Source organism: Glycine soja, chromosome 8, assembly GCF_004193775.1.
Source record: "Glycine soja cultivar W05 chromosome 8, ASM419377v2, whole genome shotgun sequence".
NCBI classification, from domain to species: domain Eukaryota; kingdom Viridiplantae; phylum Streptophyta; class Magnoliopsida; order Fabales; family Fabaceae; genus Glycine; species Glycine soja.
The window spans coordinates 8503145-8522345 of NC_041009.1; the positions used below are offsets into that span (position 1 = coordinate 8503145).

At 35.7% G+C, this 19201-nt stretch overlaps 4 protein-coding genes across 5 annotated transcripts; 1 reads left to right on the top strand and 3 right to left on the bottom strand.

Moving 5' to 3' along the window:
• Positions 1-3387: 3387 nt before the first annotated feature.
• On the bottom strand, positions 3388-5011 carry LOC114421663 (chalcone synthase 1-like). Its single transcript, XM_028387715.1, has 2 exons — positions 4706-5011; positions 3388-4566 (listed from the first exon to the last, which is right to left on the bottom strand). The coding sequence occupies exons 1-2, from the start codon at positions 4881-4883 to the stop codon at positions 3578-3580; spliced, it is 1167 nt and encodes a 388-aa protein (XP_028243516.1). The 5' UTR covers positions 4884-5011; the 3' UTR covers positions 3388-3577.
• A 4190-nt stretch (positions 5012-9201) lies between these two features.
• LOC114421658 (chalcone synthase 1) lies at positions 9202-18292 on the bottom strand. 2 transcript variants are annotated; one of them, XM_028387711.1, is made up of 3 exons: positions 18219-18292; positions 10518-10692; positions 9202-10395 (listed from the first exon to the last, which is right to left on the bottom strand). In XM_028387711.1, exons 1-3 carry the CDS (start codon positions 18219-18221, stop codon positions 9407-9409), a joined length of 1167 nt encoding a protein of 388 aa, XP_028243512.1. In that variant the 5' UTR covers positions 18222-18292; the 3' UTR covers positions 9202-9406. The 2 variants fall into 2 exon arrangements, with proteins under 2 accessions (XP_028243512.1, XP_028243511.1); XM_028387710.1 differs by lacking the exon at positions 18219-18292 and having other exon boundaries at positions 10518-10790.
• Positions 12875-14428, top strand: LOC114421665 (chalcone synthase 3). The gene is made up of 2 exons (XM_028387718.1): positions 12875-13139; positions 13262-14428. The coding sequence occupies exons 1-2, from the start codon at positions 12962-12964 to the stop codon at positions 14248-14250; spliced, it is 1167 nt and encodes a 388-aa protein (XP_028243519.1). The 5' UTR covers positions 12875-12961; the 3' UTR covers positions 14251-14428.
• Positions 16750-18303, bottom strand: LOC114421662 (chalcone synthase 5). Its single transcript, XM_028387714.1, has 2 exons — positions 18044-18303; positions 16750-17922 (listed from the first exon to the last, which is right to left on the bottom strand). The coding sequence occupies exons 1-2, from the start codon at positions 18219-18221 to the stop codon at positions 16934-16936; spliced, it is 1167 nt and encodes a 388-aa protein (XP_028243515.1). The 5' UTR covers positions 18222-18303; the 3' UTR covers positions 16750-16933.
• Between the last annotated feature and the right edge of the window lie 898 nt (positions 18304-19201).

The window sequence follows — 19201 nt, forward strand, 5'->3', positions numbered from 1 at the left end:
ATGTGCTCTTTGTATGGTGGGATCTACAATTATTGTGTTGCATGCTCCCCATGAAAGAGTTATTCACTCTGTTAAGGAAGTGTGGCAACTTGCTACAGAACCAGGTAATTTTCTACAACTAACATATAAAGTTTATTTAGTTTATTAGTTATAGCTCTATTTTATTATTTTAAGGAACTTTTTTTTTATGAAAAAGCAAAATCACATTTAATTCACACAGTATGTACTTGTATGTCATAATGCCTTCGATAGTCACAATACAAATCCACAAATTTTGGAAGAACTATATTTAATCTGAAAATGCCAAAATGATATATAGCATAAGGACAAAACCCAATTTAGGTATATCAGATAAAAGATTACTGTTTCTCCTTATTGCTCTTATTTGTAAATTCCAACTAGAATGGTAACATTTCTAGATTTTGGGTTGATCAAGGTTTTATCTCAGACACAATCATTTTTAGAATAGTATACATTGGAATCTAAGAAAAATTGAAGTTCTTTTAAAAATTATTATGAGTCTTAAATAACACTATATATCTTCGTCGGTAGTTTGCGAATGGATTGCAAGTCATTATCTGCTTTATTTATCTGAAACAGGAATGGGACACAGAAGATGCATCTCAAATTGCTACTGAGGTTTGTGGCTTTGTCACAATTTTATCCGGGACCTTTCTTCACAAAACCAAAGATATTGCAAATAGACCCGTAGAGCTTCCTGTTTTTACAAGTACTCCACAACATGATAATAGTCACTCAGGGACTTAACAGCCATGTTTTTTTTTTTTAACTCAGGCCTGGACAACAATGATATTTCACCTATGTTCCCAAGCTAAGCAGACAGTTTTCAAAATCCAATGAAGATTAAGCTATGGTATTTCAAGGAGAAGAAGGTCAGTGAATGAGTGGTATTGGCTGGTTCTAATAAGCTTGTAATGTCAGAAAAGGCAAAACAGAAAATATGAAGCGCGGAAGATTACAAGAAGCATTTCAGACTATATTAGAGAATAATGCCACAATTTAGTTTCTTGTAATCTTTTCTTTTGATTTTCCCTTTAACAATTTCTATGAGCAGATGATTTTTATGTGAAATTGTGAATAGCTAATACTCTAAAGTTAGTCTTCATTAATATGAGATCATGATCCTTGAAATCCATGGTCCTATTATGGTCTTCACATACTTCAATGTTGTCCTGATTCATGAGTAAAGGAAAAAAATAATTGAAATATTCATTTAAGTGAGTGTACATGTATATTAAGAGCTTTAAAAAAGGATAAGGTCAATTTTAGAATTTATTTTCTGGCTAGGTCAAATGTAATTGATTCAAGAGTGAAATAGAAACTTAGAAAATAATCGAAATTACTAGGGCGTAAGATAATTTGTTACTCCTTTTCATTATACTATGATATAGTTATGTATTTCTATAGCAAGATCATATACTAATTGAATCTGAGCTGACATAACATAGTAATTGACAGTTTTCAGATATCTAATATAGCACTAGAAAGTTCTTTACTCTAACATTGTCCCCTCAAATTCAAGGGGGTTGAGTTGAAGAAAAAGGATCAACCACTCTAAGTTTGGTGTGAAATTCACAAAATCGAGTACTTTCCAAAGCTTTGGTAAGAATGTGCACAATCTGACCTGGGCACAGATCTTTTATAGCACCGTTTCTATGACGAAGAAGAGATTCAACTTCATATGCTTAACTCTGAATGACAAGATTATGAGTCAAGGACATTATGCTAAGATTGTCACGGTAAACAATGGGGGGTTGTCATAGGAAGCTTAAGTTCATGCAGAAGAGACTGTATCCATAGAATTTCTAATGTGTGGTGTTGGCCCGATTTCAATATTCAACTTCTACATTTGAGTGATCAACAGAAGGCTGTTTGTTTTACTACCAAGAAACCATGCTTGGGCCAAAATAAATGTAAGACCCAAACATATGGAACGATGACCGTCTAGGTCTGAAGTGCCATCTGCATCATAAAATCCGCAAATGACCAATTGAGTGAGACTTGAAACAAGTTGCAATAGCAGCCCATGATGAAGGTCCCTAGCAGATACTGAAGAATACATTAGACCACCTTCCAATGATCTTCTAGTGGTTGAGAGAGAAATTGACATAGTTTGTTCACGCTAAAGCTAATTTCACCAATGATGGACCTACAGAGGTGAGGTTTTAGAGAAAATCAGGTCCAAATTCAGAGAGTTTGCACTTTGCAGTCTCTAGGCATAAGGTTGAAGATACCTTTAGCTAAGTACATATTAGTTTTGGCCTAAATGTCTCTAACATATTTTCCTCACAAGATAGAAAAATAATTTATGTGCATTATAGAGCTGCATGAATGGATAACATGCACAACTAAAATAGTTAGGAGCAGATTTGAATAGCAGTTTGGCATCGCATTGTTAATTTGGGAAAAAAGGAAGAGGATTGATTAGACAAGTGGAGGTTAGAGAAGCATGATTCTCCTACAATATGGAAATGCAATACCACAGTGTATTGCATTTTGATGGGGTTTGTGAAGAGAAATACTCTTCTCCTAGATTAGTAAGATATTTTGCAAATGGCTGATGCTCTTGTACTCAATCAGTCCGCAAAGAATTGATTTTCTTAAACAATTGGAGTTCCACCATAGTCTTGATTGCTGAAATTAACGCCATTGGGTATTACGGGTAAACCTTGGCCATTACCAATTAAAACCTGATCAGTGACTTGAAATGAAGTGCTATGTTGCTGAATTTTTGGAACATAGGTGACATGATGAGATGCACAAGGATCAAGCAACCATTGTTTTTGGAAACTGCTAATTGATTGATATATAAAAAGAGAACAAGGAGATGATACAAGGTCCCGGGTACCAGTAGTACCACAGGGAATAACAGCAGCCTGGTATCACAGTACCAGATATCCTCTCCCCCAACTAAAGTATGCCAATTACATAACATAAATATTTTCCCCACACCCACATAATGGTCACTGACGGATCTGGGTTTGTATAACTCGACCAAAACCTGCCCTGTACCAAAAACATCATCAACCCCATCAAAATCAAAGCTCACATAAAATCCCTCACCAATATCCCACAACAGAATCTAACTTATAGTGAATTTAGGAATGTCACAGGGTTGGCATTCCATTGAACAAAGGAAGAGCTAAATCCAGTGTTTAATCCCTTAATCCATGAACATATTGAAAAATAAATCCTCTCTAGCAACTGCTGGGCATCAAAAGAACCTTCCTTAAAAATAAAATTAAGCCATGAACCTGGTTTCAGACAGTTCTATAGTCCAATTTATACTGAATCACAAAACTGAAGATGAAATTGGATTAAAGCTATTCACTTGCAACTTTATAGATCAATTATGTATAAGCTTAATAGCATTAATAACACGACTTGTTCTTATTTACTGGTATACAAAAAGAAGCATTTGATGAAATCAGGGGGAAAATTCAAAAGACAAAGAATACATTTTTCAAACTGAACAGCAAAGAATACATAAGAAAAGAGAAAGATTTGCTGTCTTAAGAAAATACTATTACTGATTAGACACTGACTCAATTACTGATTAGACAGTGACACTGCGGAGCACAACAGTCTCAACGGTGAGTCCAGGGCCGAAACCAAATAGCACACCCCAGTCAAGGCCTTCACCGGTTGTGCCAAGTCCATTTTCTATTGATTTCTTCCTCATTTGATCCAAGATGAATAGCACACATGCACTTGACATGTTACCATACTCGCTGAGCACATGTCTAGTAGCTTCCATTTTTTCAGGCTTCAAGCCTAACTTAGCCTCAACTTGGTCCAAAATTGCGGGTCCACCAGGGTGTGCAATCCAGAAGATAGAATTGTAATCGGAGATTCCCAAGGGTTGGAAGGCTTCAACCAAGGCCTTCTCAATATTCTTAGAGATGAGTCCAGGAACATCCTTGAGGAGATGGAAAGTGAGTCCAACTTCGCGAAGGTGGCCATCAATAGCCCCTTCACTGTCTGGAAGGATTGTTTGGGCAGTCCAGATAAGCTGAAACAAAGGCTTTTCAACTGGTAAGGGGTCTGATCCAACAATGACAGCGGCTGCACCATCTCCAAACAAGGCTTGACCCACAAGGCTATCAAGATGGGTGTCAGTTGGGCCGCGGAATGTGACTGCGGTGATCTCAGAACAAACGACAAGCACGCGAGCACCCTTGTTGTTTTCAGCGAGGTCTTTGGCCAAACGAAGCACCGTGCCACCGGCAAAGCAGCCTTGTTGGTACATCATGTAACGCTTGACGGAGGGACGAAGGCCTAATAGTTTAGTGAGCTGATAATCAGCACCAGGCATGTCGACACCACTAGTGGTGCAAAAGATGAGATGGGTAATCTTGGACTTGGGTTGACCCCATTCCTTGATTGCCTTAGTTGCAGCCTCTTTTCCCAACTTTGGTACCTCCACAACCACCATGTCTTGCCTTGCATCCAACGAAGGTGCCATATATGCACAAACACTGGGATTCTCCTTCAGGATCTCTTCGTTTAAGTACATGTATCGCTTCTTAATCATCGACTTATCACCTGATCGAAATAAAAAAGTTAAATATCATTAGTATGTATTATTAATCAAATAAATGGTGTATGTTGAAAATAAACAATATACATATTATATAGTATACTGAAATGAAGATAGGATAAAAGAGAGAGATATAAATCTTACACATGCGCTTGAACTTTTCTTTGAGCTCAGTCATGTGCTCACTGTTGGTGATGCGGAAATAATAGTCAGGATAAGTACTCTGATCGACGCAGTTTGGAGGAGTGGCAGTGCCGATGGCCATGACGGTGGCAGGGCCTTCTGCACGTTGTGCCTTACGGATTGCTTCAACACTCACCATTGTTATAATTTTATGAATCAACTAATGAAGCTAGCTTGCACCAAAGAATGAAACTAATTAGTAATTAAGGAGTAGCTAGCTACGAAAGAAAAGTGTATGATGATGGGAAATGGATGTGGAAAGTGTCTTGGAATGTTGGATATATATACATAACTGAAAAGGGTGGGTAGGTTCCCCGTTAAGGTAGACGCGTGCATGCTTCCTCTGACTGCGCTTTTCTTTCAAACATGTGGTGTACCGCATAACTAAGTAGACTGTTTTGACTTTTCCCTTATAGTTGTAGTTATACCTACCCTTTTATTTACTATTTATTTATTTATTTATTTTTCTAACGAGTCCACAAATTACACTTTCTTAGCACCAAACAAGTGGATTAAATGATGTGAGATTGTTGTAGTTTAAGGAGAAGTTTCGAACGAATCCTGTAACTATGTTAAATACTTAGAGTAAGAGTTTTACTAATCATAATAATCTTATTCATTTTGAATAGAATTTCTTATTGTAAAAAAATATTTGTGATCTAGTCTAAAAAATTATTGTTTCTCCCCCTTTCCCTCAACAATTGTTACTCATAATTTTAGGATCTTCTCCGGTTACTAGAATTTTCTAGTAATTGTAAGAGAGCACTTTGAGTCTTTGGTTCTCCTAATGGAAAATTGGAGAGAAAGATACCTTTTTTTTTTAGTGTTTTTAAAAATAATTGTTTACTAATTAGCATGTGTTGATCTGAAGAAGATGTCTCTCTTTTCTATGTCTAGACCAAAATTATTCTCTATCCTAAAAGTTAAAAGAATCACGTTTCAGTTGATTCACATGTATATATAATGGTTGAATAAGATGACTTTAAATATGATGACTTTTAAAACTTGTACTTTTGAGTTACATGTTAGCTTTTATGTATATGAAAAAAAATGCTACGGGGGATTTTTGTGTATTGTGTTTAATTTGAAGGGTTAGTTTTATTTTTTTTGTGGGCTGCAATTTTCAAGTGGGAACAAAACAAAGGAAGAAAAAGGAGACAAAAAAGACTAGCCGCTCAAGTTTGTTGGAGAAAGGGGGAGAGAGTTTAATTGATTTAAATTTGGTTTAATTATTTTTTTACTATTACTATTTATTTAATTTGTGTAATTTCGTTCCACTGTTAATAAAAAATACAATTTGCTTCCTTAATTTTTATAAAATGATGGAATTTGGTTCCTTTCTTTCAGATTAACTTCAGGTCATTGAACACGGTTTTGAGGATTATGATTAGCTGACAGTTTTAATCCATCGTTAATTTTAAATAATAACGACACCTTTTGTGAAAATTAAGGAATCAAAATTCATTGCTTTTAAAATTAAGAAATCAAATTGAATCTTTATTAGTAATTGTACCAAAAAATTAAATTAAATAAATAAGTAGCAAGACAAAAAGTAATTAAGTCTTCAATTTTAAAATAAGTCGATGAATATGTATTTAGCTCTTGAACGTATAATATACTTTAAATTAAATTAATAATAAATATATAATTTTTTTTTCATTTAAAAAAGTTAGCTCTCGATGCATAAATAAAATCAAAGTGATGACTTTAGTATTCATTTCACGTAAGTCCAAATAATGTTTAAATTTTGATGATGGAAGAGCTTTTATAATTAGTCTACAAGATTATAAGACGTAGTTATCTTCTTTATTAACAGTTCACCTTCTGCTATGACATCACAAGTGAAATGTAACCTGATATCAATGTTTATTTTTCCTCCAGTAATACATCTGGCTTGGTTAAATGAATTGTGCTTGTCAAGAGATCTAGTTCACTTGGTTGAGCAAAGGTGTGCGAGTTATTGTAAACCTCCTTACACTGATAAAAATAAATGAATGTGCTTTTACTATCTCAAAACATCATCATGTCCTTTGGACTTGCACCAAGATCACAAACAAGACCTTCAAGCCATAAAGCTTCTTTCACGGCTTTTGTAGCTACCATGCATATACTCCTCCTCTATTAGAGGAATTTAGTTCAGTTAGTTGAATAGGGTGGGTGAAAGTTATAAATTTCTTGATATCGTCTTTGATTTCTATGGATAAAAAAATATACTCCTCTTTTATAGTTGACAAGGTAAAAAAATAGAACTACCTATGCGAGATTGTAAATATAACCTATCAAGGACCTTCAACAACTAAGATCACCTGCATGATACAGTGATGGCCTAAATTAATTTGGCCATGACACTTCTTCTGGCACACACTTACAAAGTACAAATAAATTTAACTTTTTTATCATTGGAAAAGTTAGAATAAATATGGTAACTGAGGTACTACACTTTCTTGGTTCTTCAACATTTTCTAACTATTTTCTTAACCTTCTCCCTTTAATTTCTTTTCTGGATTTGGCCCACGTAGGTGAATTTGAACCTATAGGGAAGGCCAAGAAATTAGAGATGATATTTCCATTCCTACCGGTTTGCAGGAGAATTACAGCTGGGTGGATGAAGAAGTATTTGGTACATGAACTGAATTTTAACCTTTTGATAAAAAACAAACTAAGGGAAGAAGTAACTTTTGACATCGGATCCTATACTTAAATATAAATATCTAGTAGAAGTTCTTAAGTTCCTTAGAAATCTTTTTCTGATTTTTTAATTAAGATACTACAAAAATTAAAGATTGCTTCTTGTCAACTTCAGCTGAATAAATGGAGCTTAGTTTGAATATTCATACTACTGCAATCAGTCTCTTTCAGAAGGGAATTCTACAAAATTGGTCCTGCTACTAGCCTACTACTGAAACCACTCCTTACTACACTGATCCTAAAAACCTTCTAAATCCTGTGTCTTAGTGGCATTTGGAAACAACATTGCAAATTTAAAATAACCCTATGAATCAATAGAAATCAGAAACTTTCTATTTTATTAATGCAGAAAACATTAACTTCTGTACAATAAAATATAATCAATTCCATTTCTAACCTCTACAGAATTTTCCACTACAACAGGCCGAGTTTAAAATTATTGCCAAATAATGGTGTATCTCATGCACTAATAGAATCAGAATTTATTTTTAATTAAATTAATAGCAACTAATAATCTTACTTTTCACTTCAGAAAATAACTCTAAAGGCTAATATAACCGATTATTTTAATTAGTCAAGGACCGATTCATACATCTCATAAAATAACACCACCAATTCTAACCCTGGAGCCTATACTCTGGTCAGTGATATGAACATTTGCTTTTTTAATAATTTTGTCCTTATTTCTGTCAACTGAGATTTAGTTCTTTAAGCAATAAGGGAAGGAAGCGTGTTTTCTTATCAATTAACTAGGTTTAATTGATACTTATGATCCCTTTTGTATAATATTTTTTCTGACTCAGATAACTCACAACAAACAGAAAATTTTAAGCCAAAGTGGGCTAAGTTAATCGGCACAACTCTTTTACACAATTAATCCATAAATAAACCTGGTTTACATAGTTAAATTTATATTCAATCACAAAGAATCTTTCTACGAAGATGAAGTTGGACAAAAGATATTAGATGAAGAAACTTTATTTAATGGTGTGTTTGGTAGAGGGGGTAAGGAGAAACAACTCCACTTAATAAAACTTGTTTACCTTTTTCATCAAATTGACTTTTTCATTTAGTTCACTAAATGAAACAAGTCCCTGTCATTTGTTATTTTCCTCCCCAATTCAATGATATCAGCTTGATACCTGCTCTGTATCAAACAAGTTTTCAAGGTTCAGCCCTTTGGACATAGAAATTAACTCAAATGCATTCATTGCTGTTGACTGCTGTTCGTTCTTCTCCGTCACATGGTGCTCCTGAAAACACATGCAAAATCCTTTATGAGATAATATTCCAGAACTCACAGAAAATCAATATCAATATCATGTCTAATTATCTTCAACATACTTCAGAATCTTTAAAGACAGCTTCAATATCGTCGAGGTTGGTTTCCCCATTCTTCTGAAAAACTGGAAGCTTATAATCTTTTCTTAAACCATTCATCATCCAAATTCTAACCTTGAAGCCTGTACTCTGGTAAGTGATATGGAATATTTTTTATATTTTTTTTCTAACGCTGTCCATACTTTTGTGTCAACTAAGATTTCGTTCTTTAAGTAATCAAGGTAGGACGTATATTTTATTAGCTACCACGATTACTTGATACTAATTGAATTCTTCTGTATAATTTTTCTCACACACCCAGATAACTCATACACAACACTCTTTACACAATTAGCCCATAAGTAAACCTGGTTCGAGACAGTTCTATAGTTCAATTTATCATCAATCATAGAGAATCTTTCAATGAAGATAAAATTGGACAAAAGATATTCACTTTGCAACTTCATATATAGATAACTTGTGTGTAAGCTTAATTGAAAAAATAGTATAACAAGTTGTTATTTACTAGTATACAAACAGAAGCATTTGCAGGGCAGGGGAAAAAAAATCGAAACACAATACGTTTTTTCAAACCGGCCAGCCAAGAATACATATGAAAAAAGAAAGATTTGTTCTCTTGCTCAATATATATGATCAGAGAGTGACACTGCGGAGCACAACAGTCTCAACGGTGAGTCCAGGGCCGAAACCAAATAGCACACCCCAGTCAAGACCTTCACCGGTTGTGCCAAGTCCATTTTCTATTGATTTCTTCCTCATTTGATCCAAGATGAATAGCACGCATGCACTTGACATGTTACCATACTCGCTGAGCACATGTCTAGTAGCTTCCATTTTTTCAGGCTTCAGGCCTAACTTAGCCTCAACTTGGTCCAAAATTGCGGGTCCACCAGGGTGTGCAATCCAGAAGATAGAATTGTAATCGGAGATTCCCAAGGGTTGGAAGGCTTCAACCAAGGCCTTCTCAATATTCTTGGAGATGAGTCCAGGAACATCCTTGAGGAGATGGAAAGTGAGACCAACTTCGCGAAGGTGTCCATCAATAGCCCCTTCACTGTCTGGAAGGATTGTCTGGGCAGTCCAGACAAGCTGAAACAAAGGCTTTTCAACTGGTAAGGGGTCTGATCCAACAATGACAGCGGCTGCACCATCTCCAAACAAGGCTTGACCCACAAGGCTATCAAGATGGGTGTCAGTTGGGCCGCGAAATGTGACTGCGGTGATCTCAGAACAAACGACAAGCACGCGAGCACCCTTGTTGTTTTCAGCGAGGTCTTTGGCCAAACGAAGCACCGTGCCACCGGCAAAGCAGCCTTGTTGGTACATCATGTAACGCTTGACGGAGGGGCGAAGGCCTAATAGTTTAGTGAGCTGATAATCAGCACCAGGCATGTCGACACCACTAGTGGTGCAAAAGATGAGATGGGTAATCTTGGACTTGGGTTGACCCCATTCCTTGATTGCCTTAGTTGCAGCCTCTTTTCCCAACTTTGGTACCTCCACAACCACCATGTCTTGCCTTGCATCCAACGAAGGTGTCATGTAAGCACAAACACTCGGATTCTCTTTCAGGATCTCTTCGTTTAAGTACATGTATCGCTTCTTAATCATCGACTTATCACCTGATCGAAATAATAAATTAAATTTCATTAATATCACTAATCAAATCAAAGGAATATGTTGAAAATAAACAATATACATATTGTATAAAGAAATGAAGAAAGGAGAGAGATATATATCTTACACATGCGCTTGAATTTTTCTTTGAGCTCGGTCATGTGCTCGCTGTTGGTGATGCGGAAATAATAGTCAGGATAGGTACTCTGATCCACGCAGTTGGGAGGAGTGGCGGTGCCAATAGCCATGACAGTGGCAGGGCCTTCTGCACGTTGCGCCTTACGAATCTCTTCAACACTCACCATCCTAGCTGGTTAAGAAAAGAATGGAAGTGGGAAGTAGCAAGTAGGATAGAAAGGGTATGATATGATGATGGGGATGGATGTTGGAAAGTGATTTGGAAAGGTGGATATATATAGATAGTTGATATTGGTAGGTAGGCTAAGGTACGTAGATGCTATGCATGCTTCCTCTGACTCGTGGCTGCGCTTTGTTTCAACTATGTGGTGCCCCGCATGGCTACGTAGACTGATGACTACTCTCTTATTTTAACAACCCAATATTTTTGGTTTTTTGTTTATTTTTTAATCAACACGTTTTCATTAGGAGAAGCCACGAAAGTGATGAATTGATGATTAGGAAAAGTCAATGGTGAAGGTCATAGAGGGAAAAAAAAAGGGGGGTGGCCTCCAGGGTGATCCTATGGAAGGACTGACCCACTCCATTATGCATTGCAATAAGATGGGGTCAGGTTTGAAATTTTTCTTATAGATAAACTAAACATTAGATTTAATTATATTTTTTATTCTAATTTTTTAATTTTTGACGAATTTTATCTTAATCTTTAAATTTTGGACATTTTATCTCAACTTTTAATAATCCTACAAATTTTATCCTTCATCACTTTACTAGTTACATAATTATATTTTTTTTATCCCTAACTTATTAGTTTTTGCCAAATTTTATTCCAACTTTAAATTTTTTTGACAAAATTTATCCTTAATTTTAATTTTTTTTGACAAATTTTACCCCAACTTTTGTGCTTATAAATAGATAAATAATAGAGGATAAAATTCACAAGTTTCTTAAAAATTGAAAATAAAATGTGTCAAATTAAAAAATTAGGGATAAAATTCACTAAAAATTAAAAAATTAAAAATAAAAAGTGCAATTAAGCCTATGTGTAACTACATACGGTGGAAAATCAAACATAGATTCTCTTGTTAAATAATTAGGTTTGTATTTAAAATGAAATAACAACAAAGTTTATTTTCTCAAGAAAACAAAAAATGTTCCTAAAATTTCCTATGTTGTTATTTTAGTATTTAAATTTAATTTAACTATATTATATTTTAATTTCGAAAGTATGTTATTATTGTCATTTACATCGCATGACCTTTGAAACTTTGGATTAAAATGAGTTACCTTTGGTCATTTTAGCACTTTCAAGACTAAATTAACAGCGTCTTACGCTTTTACTTTTACGAATTTGTTCACTTATCCGATTAATAAAGACAGATATAAAAATTAAAACCCAACCTAATTCCTGTTGAATTTAATTTAGTGAGATCGAGAAAACCTTTGGGAAACTTTAAGGATGATTGGGTCAGCATTTTCATCGAATGCAATTTGGGAAGCATCAGTGTTTGGAATGGGTTTATGTGTGACAGGTTCTGTGGATTTCACATCAACAATAATAATAAGCAATTTTTTTCTTCTCAAAATCAAATTTATTCAATTTTGGTATTCGGTGGTGGGAATACAAGGCGTTCAACTGGTGCTTCATTTGGTTTGCTGATAGCGATAGGTGGTTGCTTTTATTTTCTCGTGGTTATGTTCTATAATCGGATGGCTGAATTATTCGTAAATGTTTAGAGGCTCTGCCAAGTTCAGCAAGATAAAGCTATTTTTTTCGTAATTATGCAACATGTTGCTGGTAGATAGCTTTGATGCACAGCAAAATTGTATTCTGATATAACTTTCAGTAGGGGCACAACTTGTGCAGCTAAGCTGCTTTTAATAATATTTCTATCCTTTGCATCTCAAGAAAAAAAAAATTGTTCATTGGATTGGAGTCGATTTTAGTTTTGCCAGAAATAACTGAATCAATCCAAATCAAATTGAATTACTAAATACTATTAACATTAAAGCTACTTTGTTGATGATGTTGATACGATACACTCCCTTTTTATAATGTCAATGACTATATCCTTTCTCTGTCAACAAATGACTATGTCCTTTTATCCAAATCTATTTATTTGAGAATCATTTTAACGTGTTTTTAATCAAATTTGTAAGGTATATATATAATCATTATAATGGGATAGTCAACAGTCAACATAGTCATGCAGTGTACAATATAGTTGAGAGAAAACACAGAACACAGCCAATTCGTTAGAGGAAACATGCTCATCATCTACTCAGTACTCACCTACCCACTTCAAGTTCAACTGTCTATCTATTCATATATATATACCCACCCTTCCAAACCACTTTGCAACATCCATCCAAGCCTTTTCTTTCCTAGCTACTACACTTTCATTCTTTGCTTCAGAAAATTAACTAGCTAGGATGGTCAGTGTTGAAGAGATCCGTAATGCACAACGTGCAGAGGGCCCTGCCACTGTCATGGCTATTGGCACCGCAACTCCTCCAAACTGTGTCGATCAGAGTACCTATCCTGACTATTATTTCCGCATCACCAACAGCGAGCACATGACCGAGCTCAAAGAAAAATTCAAGCGCATGTGTAAGATATATATCTCTCTCCTTTCTTCATTTCTTTATACAATATGTATATTGCTTATTTTCAACATATTCCTTTGATTTGATTAGTGATATTAATGAAATTTAATTTATTATTTCGATCAGGTGATAAGTCAATGATTAAGAAGCGATACATGTACTTAAATGAAGAGATCCTGAAAGAGAATCCGAGTGTTTGTGCTTACATGGCACCTTCGTTGGATGCAAGGCAAGACATGGTGGTTGTGGAGGTACCAAAGTTGGGAAAAGAGGCTGCAACTAAGGCAATCAAGGAATGGGGTCAACCCAAGTCCAAGATTACCCATCTCATCTTTTGCACCACTAGTGGTGTCGACATGCCTGGTGCTGATTATCAGCTCACTAAACTATTAGGCCTTCGCCCCTCCGTCAAGCGTTACATGATGTACCAACAAGGCTGCTTTGCCGGTGGCACGGTGCTTCGTTTGGCCAAAGACCTCGCTGAAAACAACAAGGGTGCTCGCGTGCTTGTCGTTTGTTCTGAGATCACCGCAGTCACATTCCGCGGCCCAACTGACACCCATCTTGATAGCCTTGTGGGTCAAGCCTTGTTTGGAGATGGTGCAGCCGCTGTCATTGTTGGATCAGACCCCTTACCAGTTGAAAAGCCTTTGTTTCAGCTTGTCTGGACTGCCCAGACAATCCTTCCAGACAGTGAAGGGGCTATTGATGGACACCTTCGCGAAGTTGGTCTCACTTTCCATCTCCTCAAGGATGTTCCTGGACTCATCTCCAAGAATATTGAGAAGGCCTTGGTTGAAGCCTTCCAACCCTTGGGAATCTCCGATTACAATTCTATCTTCTGGATTGCACACCCTGGTGGACCCGCAATTTTGGACCAAGTTGAGGCTAAGTTAGGCTTGAAGCCTGAAAAAATGGAAGCTACTAGACATGTGCTCAGCGAGTATGGTAACATGTCAAGTGCATGTGTGCTATTCATCTTGGATCAAATGAGGAAGAAATCAATAGAAAATGGACTTGGCACAACCGGTGAAGGCCTTGACTGGGGTGTGCTATTTGGTTTCGGCCCTGGACTCACCGTTGAGACTGTTGTGCTCCGCAGTGTCACTGTCTAATCCATATATCTTGTGCAAGACCAAGTCCTTTTCTTTCTTATTCATTCTTTCATGTTGAGTTTGAAAAATGTATTCTTTCTCTTCCTTTTTTTCCCTGCTTCCCTCACATGCTTCTTTTTTTATATCAGTAAATAAGAACATGTTATATTACTATTAATGCAATTAAGTTTTCACAAAATTCATCTATATATTCAGTTGCAAAGTGAATATCTCTTGTCCAATTTCATCTTTATTGAAAGATTCTTTGTGACTTGCTATAAAAGTGACTGTAGAACTTTGCAGGTTTATGGCTTAATTGTGTAAAGAGAATAGTGCCAATTAACGTAGTCCACTTAGGCTTAATTTTTTTTTTTTTTTTTGTGTTGATTGAGTTATCTAACTGTGAGTCTGTGAGAAAAACATTATAAAAAAGGGATTAATAAGTATCAAGTAAACCTAGTAGGTAAGAAATTGCACTTCCTACCTTGATTACTTAATGAACAAAATCTAAGTCGACAAAGTGGTTGGACTGCTCTTCGCATTATTTGCCTTACAAGAGTTAACTACTTAACCACAATAGATAACATTTATCCATGACTTCGTATTAACACTTTAAAATAAATGTTCCATACCACCTATGAGGTGTAGTATGGGCTCTAAGGTTAGAATTTATGTTTCAGTTGGTATCATGCTGCAGCTTATGGTGTGCATCAATATGTGAAATCTATTACTCAATTTGTTTCAGTTTGTATTACATTTTCATTGTGTGCTTTTGATTTAATATATGAAATATCATAACGCAGTTTATCACTTTAGGTAGTTTTTATCATATTCCAGTTTATCTTGTGCTTCTGGTTGAGTATCAGATTGCAGTTTTTATCAGATTGTAGTTTATGGTGTGCTTCTGATTCAATATGTAAAATTTGTGACACAATTTGTTTCAGTTTTTATCTTATTGTAATTTATGATTTGGTTCTATCTGTGTATCATTTAGGTTTTGTTGTTCGGGTGATGGTGTGCTGTGAAATTTATCACAATCTCATGGGGTGCCAATTTGGCTCTGCTGCTCTGGCCATTGTATACCAATATGATTCTAATCATGGTATGTTAGTTTGTTTCTGGTTATGGTGTGTCAATTTTTTTTTACGTCTGTACCAATTTGATTCTGTTTTAGGGGCCTTGGTTTATTGTGAAATCTGTCACAATTTAGGGACATTTGTTAGTTTGTTTCAGTCATGGAGTTTTGTGATGTATTAATACCAACCAATTTACTTATGTAATGAGCATTTTAAAACCGAATGACCATTTAAAACCTTGCACATAAAAGCATAATTTTGATATCTCATTAGCATTTATTTGTCATTAGCATAACCTGTCACAACCAAGTTGTAATTCTTATCACACCCTTAAAATCTGACAAACTATAAATATCTAGTAAACCTAGTAGCTAAGAAAATGCACTTCTATCTTGATTACTTAAAGAATTAAATCTCAGTTGGGACAAAAAGTATGGTCATCATTTCGGATTATTGATTTTACATCAGTTAACTATTTCACCACATATAACACGTGTGTGTAGGTATTAACACGTTTATGGGGGGATATCCATATCACCTACCAGGTATAGTATAGGCTCCAATGTTAGAATTAGTAGTTATTTTCTGATAAAAATGTTCCTTATCACCGACCTGTTTTAGTCATAAATTATAATATGTTTACAAATACAAACTATATATAATATGATAAAAACAATACTATCATATTATTGAAGATAATTAATTGTAGAAAAATGTATCATTGCTTACTTTGCAATACAATCATGACTCAAGAGTCTTCCTATTTAGGCAACTGATAATCAAGAATAACAGGAAATATGTGGTTGGTCCAATAACAATTCAATAGTGGGTGGCCCAATAGGCTAAAAAAATGGTAGGATACTTTCTTAGTATTAGGGACTAAATCAACCCCAAAAAATCGACGTTAAATGAAGATCGTCCAAGTTTTATTTAAACCACATCTTTAATTCGATGTGGGACTAAACCATCATCCTTGAAGTTTCAATTAAGGCAACCCCAAAGAGGCCCCAACTAAAGAAGGATAGGACTGACGGCAATTAAGGTGGTTTTCCAACATATCCCTTACTGAATCTACATAATTTTCGTCCGTATAAATCTCCATAGCAAGACTTCCACCTCTTTTGAGCAAGAGTCCTCCGGAGATGACGTAGGAAGTGCATTTTCTTAGCTACTAGGTTTACTTGATACTTTTTTTTTTACTGCGGTTTACTTGATACTTATTGATCTGTTTCATATAATGTTGTATATCACAGTCAAATAACTCACCCAAGACAGAAAATTTTAAGCTAAACTGGACTAAGTTAATCGGCACAACTCTCTTTACACAAACCACATAATTCCAGACAGTTCTACAGTCCAATTTATACACAATCACGAAGAATCTTTTGTTGGAGATGAAATTGGTAAAAATAAAATAGAAGATATTCACTTTGCAACTGTATAGTATAGATCAATTGTGTATAAGCTTAATTGCATTAATAATAAGATGTGTTCTCGTTTAGTGTTTACTGGTATACAAAAAAGAAGAATGTGAGAAAGCAAAAGAGAAAGAATACATTTTTCAAACTAAAAAAGCAATAATACATAAGAAGAAAAGAAGGATCTGTGTTCTTGCTCAATATATATGATTAGACAGTGACACTGCGGAGTACAACAGTCTCAACAGTGAGTCCAGGACCGAAACCAAATAGCACACCCCAGTCAAGGCCTTCGCCGGTTGTGCCAAGTCCATTTTCTATTGATTTCTTCCGCATTTGATCCAAGATGAATAGCACACATGCACTTGACATGTTACCATACTCGCTGAGCACATGCCTAGTAGCTTCCATTTTTTCAGGCTTCAAGCCTAACTTAGCCTCCACTTGGTCCAAAATTGCGGGTCCACCAGGGTGTGCAATCCAGAAGATAGAATTGTAATCGGAGATTCCCAAGGGTTGGAAGGCTTCAACCAAGGCCTTCTCAATATTCTTGGAGATGAGTCCAGGAACATCCTTGAGGAGATGGAAAGTGAGACCAACTTCGCGAAGGTGTCCATCAATAGCCCCTTCACTGTCTGGAAGGATTGTCTGGGCAGTCCAGACAAGCTGAAACAAAGGCTTTTCAACTGGTAAGGGGTCTGATCCAACAATGACAGCGGCTGCACCATCTCCAAACAAGGCTTGACCCACAAGGCTATCAAGATGGGTGTCAGTTGGGCCGCGGAATGTGACTGCGGTGATCTCAGAACAAACGACAAGCACGCGAGCACCCTTGTTGTTTTCAGCGAGGTCTTTGGCCAAACGAAGCACCGTGCCACCGGCAAAGCAGCCTTGTTGGTACATCATGTAACGCTTGACGGAGGGACGAAGGCCTAATAGTTTAGTGAGCTGATAATCAGCACCAGGCATGTCGACACCACTAGTGGTGCAAAAGATGAGATGGGTAATCTTGGACTTGGGTTGACCCCATTCCTTGATTGCCTTAGTTGCAGCCTCTTTTCCCAACTTTGGTACCTCCATAACCACCATGTCTTGCCTTGCATCCAACGAAGGTGCCATATATGCACAAACACTGGGATTCTCCTTCAGGATCTCTTCGTTTAAGTACATGTATCGCTTCTTAATCATCGACTTATCACCTGAAATAATAAATTAAATTTCATTGATATCATTAATGAAATCAAAGGTATATGTTGGAAATAAGCAACATGCATATTATATAATGAAATGAAGATAGGATAAAAGAGAGAGATATCTTACACATGCGTTTGAATTTTTCTTTGAGCTCGGTCATGTGCTCGCTGTTGGTGATGCGGAAATAATAGTCAGGATAGGTACTCTGATCCACGCAGTTGGGAGGAGTGGCGGTGCCAATAGCCATGACAGTGGCAGGGCCTTCTGCACGTTGCGCCTTACGAATCTCTTCAACACTCACCATCCTAGCTAGTTAATTTTCTGGAGCAAAGGATGAAAGTGAAGTAGTAGCTATCTACGAAAGAAAAGGCTTGGATGGATGTTGCAAAGTGGCTTGGAAGGGTGGATATATATATATAGAAAAGTGTGGGTAGGTAGATTAAGGTAGATGCAGTGCATGCTTCCTTTCTCTGACTGCGCTTGTGGTGTGCACCCACCGCATGTCTAAGTAGACCGCTGATTCTCCCCATTATAGTTATACTTACCAACCCATTTTTTTTTCTTTTCCTAATGATCAGCAAATAACCGGGTTTTAATTTTCTGTTTTTTTTTCTTTAGTTGAGTTATGTTTATGAAAAAAAAAATGTCACGAGGAAATTATTTGTTTTTAATACCAAGTCTGATTGATTGATTTGTCTCATTTATCATCTTGAAAACATTCCAATAAAAAATAAATGTTTTAAATAAAACTGTTTTTAAACAAGAGATTCATGATTTTTTTGCAATTCAGATATCCTGTCCATTATATGGATATCTATTTTTTTCACCTCCATGGTGCTTAAAAATTTCAAAGACTAATATTAAATTCTTTTTTAAAAAAAATTGAAAAACATTTTTTCTCTTATCTTCTCTCTCATGAAAGAAACTGGTCGTGGTTATGTTGGTCTGAAGAGAAATTATTAAATGATTATGATTTATCTTGGTTCTTACACTATATTAATTTTTATGTAATATATAATCAAGTAATCATAAATTAATAATTTTTAATATGTGTTATATAAATATTAGTTTGAGATTATAGACATGTGTGGCTGTGAACTACTTCATAATTTATTTGGTTTGGGAGGGGATTAAACTGAACTTTATCTTTGGAATAAGTGGGTGATGAAGCTTTACGTTAGTATGCTCCAACGAACAACAATCTGATCAGGAATTGGGGAGTTGGTATAGTTTTATTATTTTATCTTAAGTTAACTTGATGCAAGTCTACTTTCAGAATGAAAT

Bases quoted from the DNA above. Each gene is read 5' to 3' on its own strand.
- LOC114421665 (XM_028387718.1), top strand. From the start codon at position 12,962: ATGGTCAGTGTTGAAGAGATCCGTAATGCACAACGTGCAGAGGGCCCT. The intron at 13,140-13,261 runs GTAAGATATATA...TATTTCGATCAG, and splicing joins AGAAAAATTCAAGCGCATGT to GTGATAAGTCAATGATTAAG.
- LOC114421658 (XM_028387711.1), bottom strand. The intron at 10,396-10,517 runs GTAAGATATATA...TATTTCGATCAG, and splicing joins AGAAAAATTCAAGCGCATGT to GTGATAAGTCGATGATTAAG.
- LOC114421662 (XM_028387714.1), bottom strand. From the start codon at position 18,221: ATGGTGAGTGTTGAAGAGATTCGTAAGGCGCAACGTGCAGAAGGCCCT. The intron at 17,923-18,043 runs GTAAGATATCTC...TTATTATTTCAG, and splicing joins AGAAAAATTCAAACGCATGT to GTGATAAGTCGATGATTAAG.
- LOC114421663 (XM_028387715.1), bottom strand. From the start codon at position 4,883: ATGGTGAGTGTTGAAGCAATCCGTAAGGCACAACGTGCAGAAGGCCCT. The intron at 4,567-4,705 runs GTAAGATTTATA...TATTTCGATCAG, and splicing joins AGAAAAGTTCAAGCGCATGT to GTGATAAGTCGATGATTAAG.